General features: G+C 34.8%; 1 protein-coding gene and 1 pseudogene across 1 annotated transcript in view; one reads left to right on the top strand and one right to left on the bottom strand.

The window, feature by feature from the left end:
- The window catches only part of SENP2 (SUMO specific peptidase 2), a 32,173-nt gene that overhangs the window by 8,482 nt on the left and 11,780 nt on the right, over nucleotides 1–11,911 (bottom strand). The window contains exons 7-14 of the mRNA XM_006925804.2: nucleotides 10,087–10,190; nucleotides 8,722–8,816; nucleotides 8,114–8,165; nucleotides 7,389–7,452; nucleotides 5,438–5,614; nucleotides 3,895–4,026; nucleotides 2,791–2,994; nucleotides 2,307–2,386 (exon numbers count right to left, since the gene is read on the bottom strand). Of these exons, the coding sequence (XP_006925866.1) occupies nucleotides 2,307–2,386; nucleotides 2,791–2,994; nucleotides 3,895–4,026; nucleotides 5,438–5,614; nucleotides 7,389–7,452; nucleotides 8,114–8,165; nucleotides 8,722–8,816; nucleotides 10,087–10,190 (908 nt within the window). The remainder of the gene's footprint in view (nucleotides 1–2,306; nucleotides 2,387–2,790; nucleotides 2,995–3,894; nucleotides 4,027–5,437; nucleotides 5,615–7,388; nucleotides 7,453–8,113; nucleotides 8,166–8,721; nucleotides 8,817–10,086; nucleotides 10,191–11,911) is intronic.
- Nucleotides 1,661–1,779, top strand: LOC112474263 (annotated as a pseudogene).

Raw genomic sequence — 11,911 nt, 5'->3', positions numbered from 1 at the left:
TGAATCTAAGAAATAAAAAGAACAAACTAATCAAAATCAGACTCACAAAAATAGTGGACGATTTGGTGCTGGACAGAGGGAAGAGAGGTTTGGGAGGCTGGGAGAATAGGGTGAAGGGTTAAAGAAGTACAAATGAGCTGATGGGTGGTCACGGAGATGGGGAGCACAGCATAGGGAATGCAGTTAGCATTAATATGTTAGCTAGGTGGAGGGTCAGGGGAGGGAGGAAACAATTGGGGGGATCATTTTACAAACTATATAGATGTCTAACTAATGTACTATATACTGGAAACTAATTAAAATTTAAAAAATAAAAAAAAATTTTTTTAATTTTAAAAAATTTTTAAAAAGCATACATAAAACAAGAAAACTGGCCTAGACTCTTAAAAAAGAAAAAAAGTGATTGCTGTGAAAAACAAAAAAAGTCAGGAAGACTATTCTAAATTAAAGGAGACTGAAGACATTAAGTACGTGCACGAACCCTGACTGGCTTCCTGGATTAGGGGGAAAAAAACATAAAAGCTATCTGAAGAAATGAGAAAATGAACCATGTATTAACGTATCACTAATTCCTAATTTTCTTAAGTATGATAATGGCATCGTGGTTATTATGTAAGAGGACTTCCTTACTCTTGGGAGATACATAGTTAAGTACTGAGTAATTAATTTTATCCAAATTTCCAAAGGATTACCAAATTTAACCTAGGCATCTCAGTTCTCATCCTAATCTGAACAGAAGGTAAACCAGCATTACTTGAGGGCACGCCTTTCAATGGGTCTGGCAATATCACCCCCAAGGGGGCGCAAAATGGTTCTTGGAAGGCAAAACTCTTAGGAATTTCAATGGCTTGTAGCCCTCTAAAGCTCAACCCAACAAAAGAAAAGTCTTATTCCTTAGTATTATTTTCTCCTGTAATAGAGAAATTAATTTTTTTGAGGGGCAGAGGGTGTGGAGGTAATAATGGAAAAAAAGTTGAGAAAAGCTGAACTAGGGATATCAGGAAATGGAGTGGGCCTCAGATAACCACAGGAACTAAACTCTTCATACGTAAAATAGTATGAATGTAATAAAAGTATGGGTTTTTTGGTACCCTGTTATAAGCAGCATATAAAACTCTGTCTAATCCCAATGAAAATATTTCTATGCATGTGATCATATATAAGTATGTGTATATGCACACACACACACATATCATTTATGTGTAGTAAAGGAAATCTTAAACACAAAAGACTAGAAGGAAATAACTGCTTTACAAACAATTTGGTGCATCTTTTGATTTAAAAAAATTTCTTCTCTATACTTTTTATTTAAGATAAATGCCCTAAATAAAAATACACTAAAACAGTATTGAAAAATAAGAATCGAACTAATTATTAACAACTTTTCTTCCTATCATTCATTTAACAAGTTCCTTAAAGTATCCCTATTAAAATTATCTCCATATTCTCATTAAAATTAAAAACAGGATGTGCATTTGCTTCCAGTGAGCAGCAGAGGTTCAAAATTAACTTGTCTTACTAATTTACTTCCTCACTGTGAAATTCATGTCACTACTTAACATAGCTAATGAGTGGCTACGCTTTAAAGGCAGGTTTCTAACAATTACTACTTGAAATAGCTGCCTACAAACCATATGCTTTAATTTAAAAATTACCTCTAGGCTACGGCCATGCTACCCTGAACAAGCCCAATTCCCTCTGAACTTGGAAGCTAAGCAGGGTTGGGCCTGGTTAGTACTTGGATGGGAGACCACCTAGGAAGACCAGGTGCTATAGGCGTAAAAAATAAAAAAAAATAATAAGGGATTGTAAGCTGACAAGGTCCTTACAATTTGTGAGGTCAACCAAGGGTTGCCTCACCTAAAAATAAACAAATAAATAAATAAATAAAAGAAAATAAAAATAAAAAAATAAAAATTACCTCTAGGTTCCATGAGATGAACCTATCATGGGAAGCACAGAGACATGAGTGGGCTTAATACTCCTCAGCTAACAGTTTTTTAGAACATTCAGAATAATGTATCAATCCCAAAGAAATCTAATTCAAATCACGGGATTCTAATGAGATTAATTTTATATTATACCACATGACAAATTTGTTTTCAGTGGTGCTACTAAATAAGACGTATTAGTGAAGATCAGCTATTAGGTTATTTTTAGACAAAAAGATGGATTTAAGTCAAGACCTGAACACCTGGGGAGACATTAGACAACCACCCACCAGAGCCTCATAGGATTAGAGAGAAGATAGATCACCTAACAAGGGGATAAAGAGGCAACAGTGAAGTTTTTTAGTCTTTACTTACAGGAGAATCTCACAGATCTTGTGGCCCTTTTGTCCCATAGAATCCAGATATTTAAGACACTTTTTTCTTAGGTCTATCACCTATAATGGAAAAATTGAACATCCAGGATCAACCATAATAGGAGTGAGAACTTTATTTCTAAAAGGAAAAGCATCTTTTAAAAAATCAATACATGTACCAACATGGATTTATAAGATACATTTTTAAAAAAAAACAATACAGATGATATGAGCTTCATTTCTATATAATTATATACTTCTATCCCTACCAAAAGGCTTAGAAACTTAAATCTCCAAAACACAGTGGTCCTCTCAGAGTGATGAGATTTTTTTGCTTTTTCCTCTAAAACCTTTACTTTTCTACAACTAACTAACCTGTATCATCTTGTAAACAAAATAGATAACTGTGTGTATTAAAAGCCTTTCCTGACATTTAAGAAAATGGTCATTATGCAAACTCTAACAATTAATCTCTCTCAACTCACCACCAGGCTCCAATGTACCTTCCGATGAATAGGCACCAGAATAAGTTCCTGTTCAAAGAGACTGACCCCTTTGGTCCATCTTTTCACTGCTTGGTAACCCCCAGATTTTAACTTGGGATAGAAGAAAGTACTGAATGCATGAAGTGCTGGATAACCTTGCTTTTTATTTCTTTCTACCAGAAGATTCATGTAAAAATTAATGACCTGTAATACCAAGAGAGAAAACATCAGAACATGGCAAGTACATTATCGAAACTAAATTTCTAACCTAACTGAATTAGGATGAATTAAAAGATAAGAAACCTAGAGAAGAGAAGGTATTAGAGAAGGGATAAAAGGAAGGGCTATCACAGAAGATGGAAAATAAAAAATGATCAGTGCAAAATGGGAGGGATTAAAAAAGAATAAAATTGTTCTTTTGAAGCATATTAGTAAGAGAGCTAAGAGAAGGAACTCGAGGGGAAAGTATGCAATAATGAAAAGGTGTATGTAACTGTATCACACAAAAAATACGCAGAAATATTAACTAGAGGTGAATTTTACTATATATAAATTATGCCTCAATTTAAAAATATTAACTGGAAGGAAATACACCAAAACATTAATATTTTGTTAATGTTCGGTGGCACTTTTAAACAACGATATTGTTCTTTCACTTTTCTGTATTTTCTAAATTTTCTATAATAAATATATTACATTTATAATGTGAAACAAAACATTCTAGTTTTACAAAAATGTGTATATACGTCACTCGTCATGAGAGGAGGAGGAAGGAAAGCAAGAGGAGAAAATGCAGACTGAGCAATTAGGTAAAGGACCAACTGGAAAACTGGCAAGGACTGAAAGCTAGCTTTAGCTAAATATATAAGGATAGAAGCTGACAATTAGGCAAATTTTTGCAGTTATTACTCAAATGAAATTAAAAGATACATACAGTGATCAATATATGCCTTTATTATTGACAAAATAAAATGGCTCCTATAAGAATTCATCTAAAATAAAAGTATCACTTGCTGTTCCTTCCATTGGTCAGTGGCACCCAAGGTTTATAAGTGTTCAATGGTTAAGCATAATGATATTAAAAGGGGGAAAAAAACAACTTACTTCATCATTGAGCCAGTGATAGTTCTTCAAGGTCTGGATATCTCCTCTAGTGATTCGCAATTTGAAAGCACTACTTAGGATCTCATCCTGTGGGCCATGGCCTAGGGCATTACTGATTTCCTTTTCCATGTCCTGAATTAGAAAGTCCAGAGGTTGCTACTTTAACATAGAACCACTATCAGATACTTAAAGTCTGAGACTGAAAAAAGTGACTTTTGCCTTTGTAATACCTGACCCTTGAGAAAAATATACTAACAAAAGACCTACTAAATTGATGTATGAAAAGATTTAAACTTAGACTCCAAAAGTCTTATTAATGGTTATATAAAAAATGTCGCTTGAATTATTAGCTTCTGGAAATAATAATTTGGTAATAATACTTACATATAAACTATACTCTCAATTATCCCACTACTATTTATTAAGCACTTTGAGCCAAACATGGTACCAGATGCTTGAAGTACATCATTAATCCCTGCTTGTGGGGAAAATATCATCACCATTTTATACAAGAGGTAACACTCATAGAATTTAGGTTACATGCTCAAAGTCATAGATTATTAAAAGGCCAAGTCAAGATTTGAAGCCAGGAGTATCTATCTAACTTCCTAGCCTTTGCTCCTTTCACAATACTATAAAAGTATCTTCATGCTATTATTATTCCCCTCCTAAACTTTTATTTAAATACATCAAAGAAAATTAGGATACCTAAGAGATCATAATATCCATTTTTGACATGAAAGTAAGCAACACGCAAAGTGGGACATTAGGCATCAGTCTAGGAACTGAGTCCTTACTAAACAGAGAGCTTCATTACTCTAAAGAATTATGTAAATAAATGTATATTTAAGCTACAAACCTCAATCAATAAACCAAGAGAAATTATTTCAGCCAAATATTGTTAATATTGCTTCCCACTGCACACAATTTTTCAATTTTATGGCTCTCTCTCTCCACCTGCATGCCCAATATGCAGTAAATGCTCAAGAGATATTCACTGAATAGGTCTGACTACCACCTAGCAAGATAGCAATGGAAAAGGAGCCAAGATTCTGGCATACCTTTTAAACAAGACTTTTTAACTACCTTCATCTCCTTGTTTTCTATAAATTTTTACTATTTTCCAACGCAATAATTAATGAAAGGGACATTTTAGTAAACCATAATTACTTAAAAGAAACCTGCAGTGAACTCATTCCTAATGCCAAACTATGTGACCTAAAATATTTTAAGGTTAGAGAAAGATTCTACAAAGAACCCAGTGTATTCCAAGATATGTGATAATAATTATGTGATAATAAATATGTGATAATAATAATTATGTCTACGCACATTTGTTGAACATTAATCTGATCCTTTAGGCCACCTTTACAGACCATTAATGATCAATATAGCCAGTGACTAAAAGCAGCCCTTAGGCCTGATTTTCTTCATATACTCATCCCTAGCCTGGGGAAGCTCCTCAAAACAGTCATTCAAGTCTTCAATAAGTTAGCTTATTTAAAAACATGTCTCTTATTCTGATCAACACAAGAAATAATACCTCTGTAAGTTCAAGAAGATCATCCGTCCTTTTATCCTTCTCTTTGCCTGAGCAATTTTTTTCTTTTGTCTCAAGTATTGATATTTTCCTCCTGAGTAAGCCATTGCTTCCACTGCCCAGGCGAAGTCGGGCTGAAACCTCCTCAGATAGGTCAGGTTCCAGCTGGTGTCCCCTCCTCTGAAGGAGAAAGTTTCTAAATTCTATCAATGTGTTTGATACTTGTACATATAAACATACATAAATACATAAAATATAAAACAGTGCCATTATCTCAAAAGAGAAGAGAATTAGCAATTTCCCAAATGAGTAAAGTAGATTTAGCGTATCTGCCTATCCCTTCAAGAGGGACCAAAAAGTGTTCAAGACCTAAGGCTCACAAGAGACACTTCACTTAGAAATCATTAAACAGAACACTCATCATTTTCCCTGAAGGTAGCAAGAAAAGTATTTTCAGTTCTCTTATCCGAATTAAAAACAGTATAGTTAGAAGACAATTTAAAGTTTTAAAACAACAAAAAATATTATCCATAATCCCATCACACAAAATAAACTCCTGTGATCCTTATACTAAGTAAACTTGTTCTTCTTTTTTAAAAAGTAATTACATATTACAGAAAAATGCATGAAACATTAATGTATCATTTGTTTTTTATAAAATTAACACCTATGTAACCATCATTCAGGTCAACAAGCAGAATTCTGCCAGTATCCCAGAAACTCTGATAAGATCCTTCCTCATCATGACCCTTTGTAACAGTTAATATTGAATTTAATCTGGTAGGCAAACTATTTTAAAATTAGAAAATTTATTTTAAAAATAGAGCTTTGAACTAGAACCATATTCTCAACACACTTAACCATTACTCTTTACTCTAGTTAACTGTCGGGTATACCAGCCCTGGGAAACGAGTAGCTGCGGCCCTTCCCCATGATTGCAGACAGCAAAGCCTTTGGGTTCAGCAAGGACAGAAGCAGGATTGTAGTCTTTAGCCAGGTAACAAATTATTGCCGCCACCACCACCACCGCCCCCACCACCACCACCACCACCACCACCACCACCACCACCACCACCACCACCACCACCACCACCACCACCACCACCACCACCACCACCACCATCACCACCACGACCCTGTCCTTTCTCAGGCTTAGTTGACCTCTTCTTTCAGTTTTTGTTCCATGAGTGATAAATGATAATTAGGCTTCACTCTGAATCACTGGAAATGGGGAACATTAGAGAAGAGAACGTTCTAAGACTTATGACTTAATACCATGGCTTTAAACTATGACTTCACTTTAAGACTAATTCTTATGAAGAAATCTAATAAGACAAGAGAAACTTGATCTAACAGATACTGTACTTAACACAAACCTGTCTCCTAAGCTTTGGTATTTGTATGTATCTAAAATGTTAAGTAATCTAAAATTTCAAGTTCACATTTAATTTAGGAATATATTTCTTTTGGATATGGAATGTTTGTCACTATTATTAAAAAAGTTGGTATTGCTATGGAGATCACTGGAACACTTCTTATTCAGATACTTATATAGAAAAAGTTCATTCCAATTAAGCATAAGATTAATACTATTTTTAAGTAAATCTGAAATCTTGACTCCGAAAATAAAGTCCTAAACATGTATCTTTTCTAGAGTTGTACAGTTTTTAAAAATTCTCTAAAAGAAGCCAAGCAGCACAGGTAACGGCTGAGATGAAGGCAAACTGGTCTCTCTTACAAAGGTGGTCACTGCACAGAGATAAAAATCCAGCAACTCAGAAGGAAGCTAAAGTTGTATATCTTCAATGCCTGCTGCTTTTTCAAAGAAAACAACAGAATTAGAAATCAAAGTACTTTATATCATCTTTCTTATTTTTCATGGGTACCAAAATTTTAATACTAAGTCACGTGAAAGAGTAAAAAGATATAAAATTTAACTGGGATTTCTACTTACACCTTCATTTTCAAGTCTGATTCCAACTATCTTCTCTGTATCAGAAATTTTCCCCTTTGAACACCTGAGGGAAAAAATATAGAAATCACAGACTAGATGATTTTAACCTGGTACATGTAAGAAATAACCAGAAAATTTTCTAGTTTTAGAAATAAGATTTAATAATTTGCAAACGAAAATTGCCTTGAGTTTATAGTCCTCTAAACAAAGAGTCAGCAAAATTTTTCTCAAAAGGCTCAGTAGTAAATATTTCAGGCTTTGCAAGTCTTAAATGGTTTTTGTCACATCTTCTCAACGTATAGTTTAAAAGCAGCCATAAACAGTATATAAATGAATGAATATGACTGCATTCCAATAAAACTTTATATACAAAAACAGGCAGGTGGACCAGATTTGGCCCATGGGCCATATTTTACTTAACTCTGTACTATAAATATAGAACTATCATCCAAAATCCTAAGGCACACAGAACTGCCTTTTCTATTCATATACTAGAGATGCCCACTACACTCACACTCATTCAAGTGGCACCTGCATCTCCCAATCTTTAATGTCTATGAGAGAAAGGCACCCTCCCAAGTTAGGATGGGCATCAAACACAAGAGCTACCTATGTACCCATATATGCTGACCAGCTACTGGAGCTGAGGAGAGTTCACAATTCCTCAGACATGGTGACTCATAAATAATGACAAAAGAAAACTCAGAATGAACTAAACCATGTACCTCTTTTCACTCCTCACTGAACATAGAGGTCCTCTTGTTTCAACAACTCTGTCTGTGTGGGTAGTAAAGAAAAAATTAAGTGTTTCCTTTAATAATCAATAATATAGCTAGAATTCCAACTTATGTAGTTTCCAAAGCATCAAGACATTGACTTTCATTGAAATGGTAGAATGAATTCCAAAGACAGTAAGTAGCCTTTTTACAAATCAAGTTGCTTTTTAAAGATGAATAAATTGCTTTCTTAAATATTATCTTTAGTGTAAACTGACTGCTATCTGCTCATTTGGTAAGCTATCATTTAGTGGACAGCAAGTGGAGAAATACAAGGAAATTAACATAAGAAATATAAAGAAATTAATTTTAGGGTCACAACATATGTATTACTATATATAGTAGCTAGGAATAATAATCAAGAGGTATTTTATAAATCTGCTTCATCTTGAAATAACTTTTTTACTAAACTACTGCATTGAGTAAATCCCAGTCAATGTCCTCAGGTCTGATAAAAAGTTTGGTATACCATCTTGCACTAGTATTTTATTTTTCAATTTCATATGCATATGAGCTAAGTTCAATATATTAAAGAAGGGCTAAATCTGGGAACTCACATTGTTTTGGAACAAACTGAGTTGTTCTGACTCCATGACTTTGCTCTTCCCCCCAGCCTTTGGTCTTTAATGTGTCCATCTGACTTCTCTGAGAACTTAGAAACACAAAAAGCAAAGACAATCAGATACAAAAGGAGACTCTACCATAAATACTCATTATCTCTGTCTGACCAGCTTCTCCAAACAGGAATTACTGATTACCCTGAAACATTGAGTTATAAGAAAGAGGATGCAACATAGCACCATCCGGGACTAGAATAAAAGAAGTCTAATCCTAATTCTATTTGGAAAAGTGGACATTCTCAATCCCCAATGCCACCTTGACTGAAAACTCTGAAGTGTGATAAAACTCAGGTTAAAAGATGGAAAATTTTAAATGACACACTTAACTGGATCCTGAAACAACACATTAAAAACAAGAATGTAAAAAGCAAATATGTTTGAGGATTTTGCTGGCATGACAAAACCAATAGCTCATGAAGCATACTGCTGCTTTCAACAGTGGCTAGTCAAAATGGAGAAAATATTAATGTTCTGACTGACTAAACTAAAAAAAAATTAAAACTTTAAAGTTCACAACCAAAGTTCAATTTCCCAGACAAATATTCCTTTGTAATTTCTGCGCTCAACAAGCTAGTTAGCCTTGTGACTTTTTCACCTTCAACTTGCTGTTATGTAATTTCTGGGACTCCCCTCTGTGTATTCTCACTTGTTGGAATTATCAAGTGTACCTAAATCCTGAGCTCACATGTTTTTGTCCCCGTTTACAAGAAGATATAAGGCCAAACATCAACTCTTTCTGCCATTCTCATCTATTTGCTCAAATCAGAGTATTTAATTAACAAGGAGTCTTATAAGAAATACTTATGACCTGAGGTGCTTTAATCTTGTCTCTAAAGTGGAGGGCTTCCAATTGTGCTAAGATGCATCCACTAAGATGGCTCAAGGACTATGTTTATATGGAGGAGGGGAGAGAAGGGGAGGGAAGAGGAGGAGGGACAAGCAGGAGAGAAGAAGGGGAAAGAGAGGCAGACAGAGAGAAAGACAGGGATTATAGGAAATGTGTATGTTGGGGAGGTTGAAAAAACTCTCTACTCTCTGACATCAATCTGTGATTCCACTTTTCTATATCAGAATTTCGAGTAAGAGTATGCTTGAACAAAGGACTCTAAAGCTAATAGAAAATGTTATTTTGTAAAACCACTCTTCTATATAATCCATTACTACATACAGTTTGTTCAGACAAATCACAGGGCTGGTTCTCTCAATGTTAACTTCTTTTTGCAATAATTCCTATCAATTCCCTCTCCAAATATAAGGGAAAAAATGTCTGGTAAAGCATTTATCTTATTAGCTCATCTTTACCTATGATGAGCTGAAGCTACAGGAGGAACAGAGTTTCCATGACCACCTTCTTTAAGTCGCTCCAATAACCTTCGGTACTTCTCTCTTTCCTCTTTTTGAACACCCTAAATAAAAGAAAGCATGTTAGATAACTTCTAGCACAATAAACCTATAATTAAATCTTAAACAAAGAAAGAGGTCAAATGCAGACCACAGAAGGGTTTTATTGATCAGTTTTTTAATTTCTTAAAATTAATTATCAACTTTACAAATTAAAAAGAAAAATCCAAAAATCTGGCATTTTTTTGAAAAACTGAATCAATAATCTAAAGCTAGGTAGGGCTATTCTCTTTAGACGGGCCATTGGCTCCAGCCCACTTCACTCATTTATATTATCTCCTAGACTCTGATGGCATTTGAGTCTTTGAGAGTGGAACTGGGTTAACCACAAAACAACTCAGTAGAAATAATCCACTTGCATATTCAGAAAATTCAGTTTCCAAAATAGAACTAGTCTCACCAAAGTCACCAATGATCTTCTACAGCCAGATCCAACACATTTTTTCAGCCTTTATGTTACTTGACCTCTCTCTTCAGCATGTCAACCTGCTGACCTCACCCTGCCTTCCTAGACAATATGCTCTCCTGATTTCCTCTTATCTTCTGAGTCTTCATTGCAGATTATTTTTCTCCCTACCTAAAATGGCGATGGTTCTGCCCATTATCTCTTCTCACACTACATTCTCTCCCTGAATAATGTCTTCAACTCCCTTGACTTAACATAATACCAATTGGCAGAAGATTTAGAAATGTGTCTCTAAACCTGCCTTCTTCTCAAAACTCTATAGGCCAGGTCTTCTTGCATGTTTCATAGGCACTTTAACCAATGTCCAAAACTGAAGTCATCAACTTCCCCCTAAACACACAGGGTATCTTGGTCAGTGGCACATATTTATCCAAAACTGAAATCTGGGGCTCAGGCTCTTTCCTTTAACTCTGTTTACACGTAGCCAGTGAATATGTCCTTGCTAATATTACCTTCTAATATTTCTAGAACATATCCTGTGTATATCCCATATATATGTGCTCAGTCCCATCTCTGATTTCTCATCTAAGAGGTATTGAAACCTACTTTATAAAACTTCTCCTTAAGAGGTAGAGCTGAAGTCCATCCAGTCCTCTCTCTGCTTATGTTTGTTTGTTGAGTACAACTATTTATATATTTATATATAAGCTCCTAGAGGGCAGGGACCATATTTTATTCAATTTGAATTACTGACAATGGGCACCTAAATAAATATTTCTTTGATGAACTAAACTAAGTGGCTCAGAAAACCATGTAGTAATGGGTGATGGTCCTGGGGAATGCCAGATATAAGAATAATTCTAATTCTCCTGGAATAAGTGAAGACTTCAAGAGGGAAGAAGAAAAGACTGTTGATGAAGACATCATGCTAAGTGCCCTGAAAAGGGAAGGAAAGAGCAGACATGTACACCATTTACTTCCCTTACTTGGTCAACACTTACAGCTTATAAAAGAAACAAGTTAGAATAATTCAGGCATCCAAAAAGAAAGAATCTATAATCTTATCTTTTCCTAACATGATTCTTTTTTCTTATAGAGTAAAATAATCTGGAAATTGACTAAATTACATATGTATAGAATATCTCTTGAAGGATACATACAAGTATCAGTGGTTACTTACTAAGAGTCAAACAGGGTGGTGGGGCCAGGTACAGAAGAGAGACTAGGAAATTTATGGTCACTGTACATCCTTTTATACATATATTACTTATTCCCCCCCCCCCCCCAAATTATAAAAAAAGATTTCAAACAGAGCGGGTG

Source organism: Pteropus alecto, unplaced genomic scaffold (assembly GCF_000325575.1).
Source record: "Pteropus alecto unplaced genomic scaffold, ASM32557v1 scaffold88, whole genome shotgun sequence".
Classification (NCBI taxonomy): domain Eukaryota; kingdom Metazoa; phylum Chordata; class Mammalia; order Chiroptera; family Pteropodidae; genus Pteropus; species Pteropus alecto.
The sequence above is the reverse complement of the archived record's forward strand: the minus strand, read 5'-3'. Positions and strand labels throughout refer to the sequence as shown.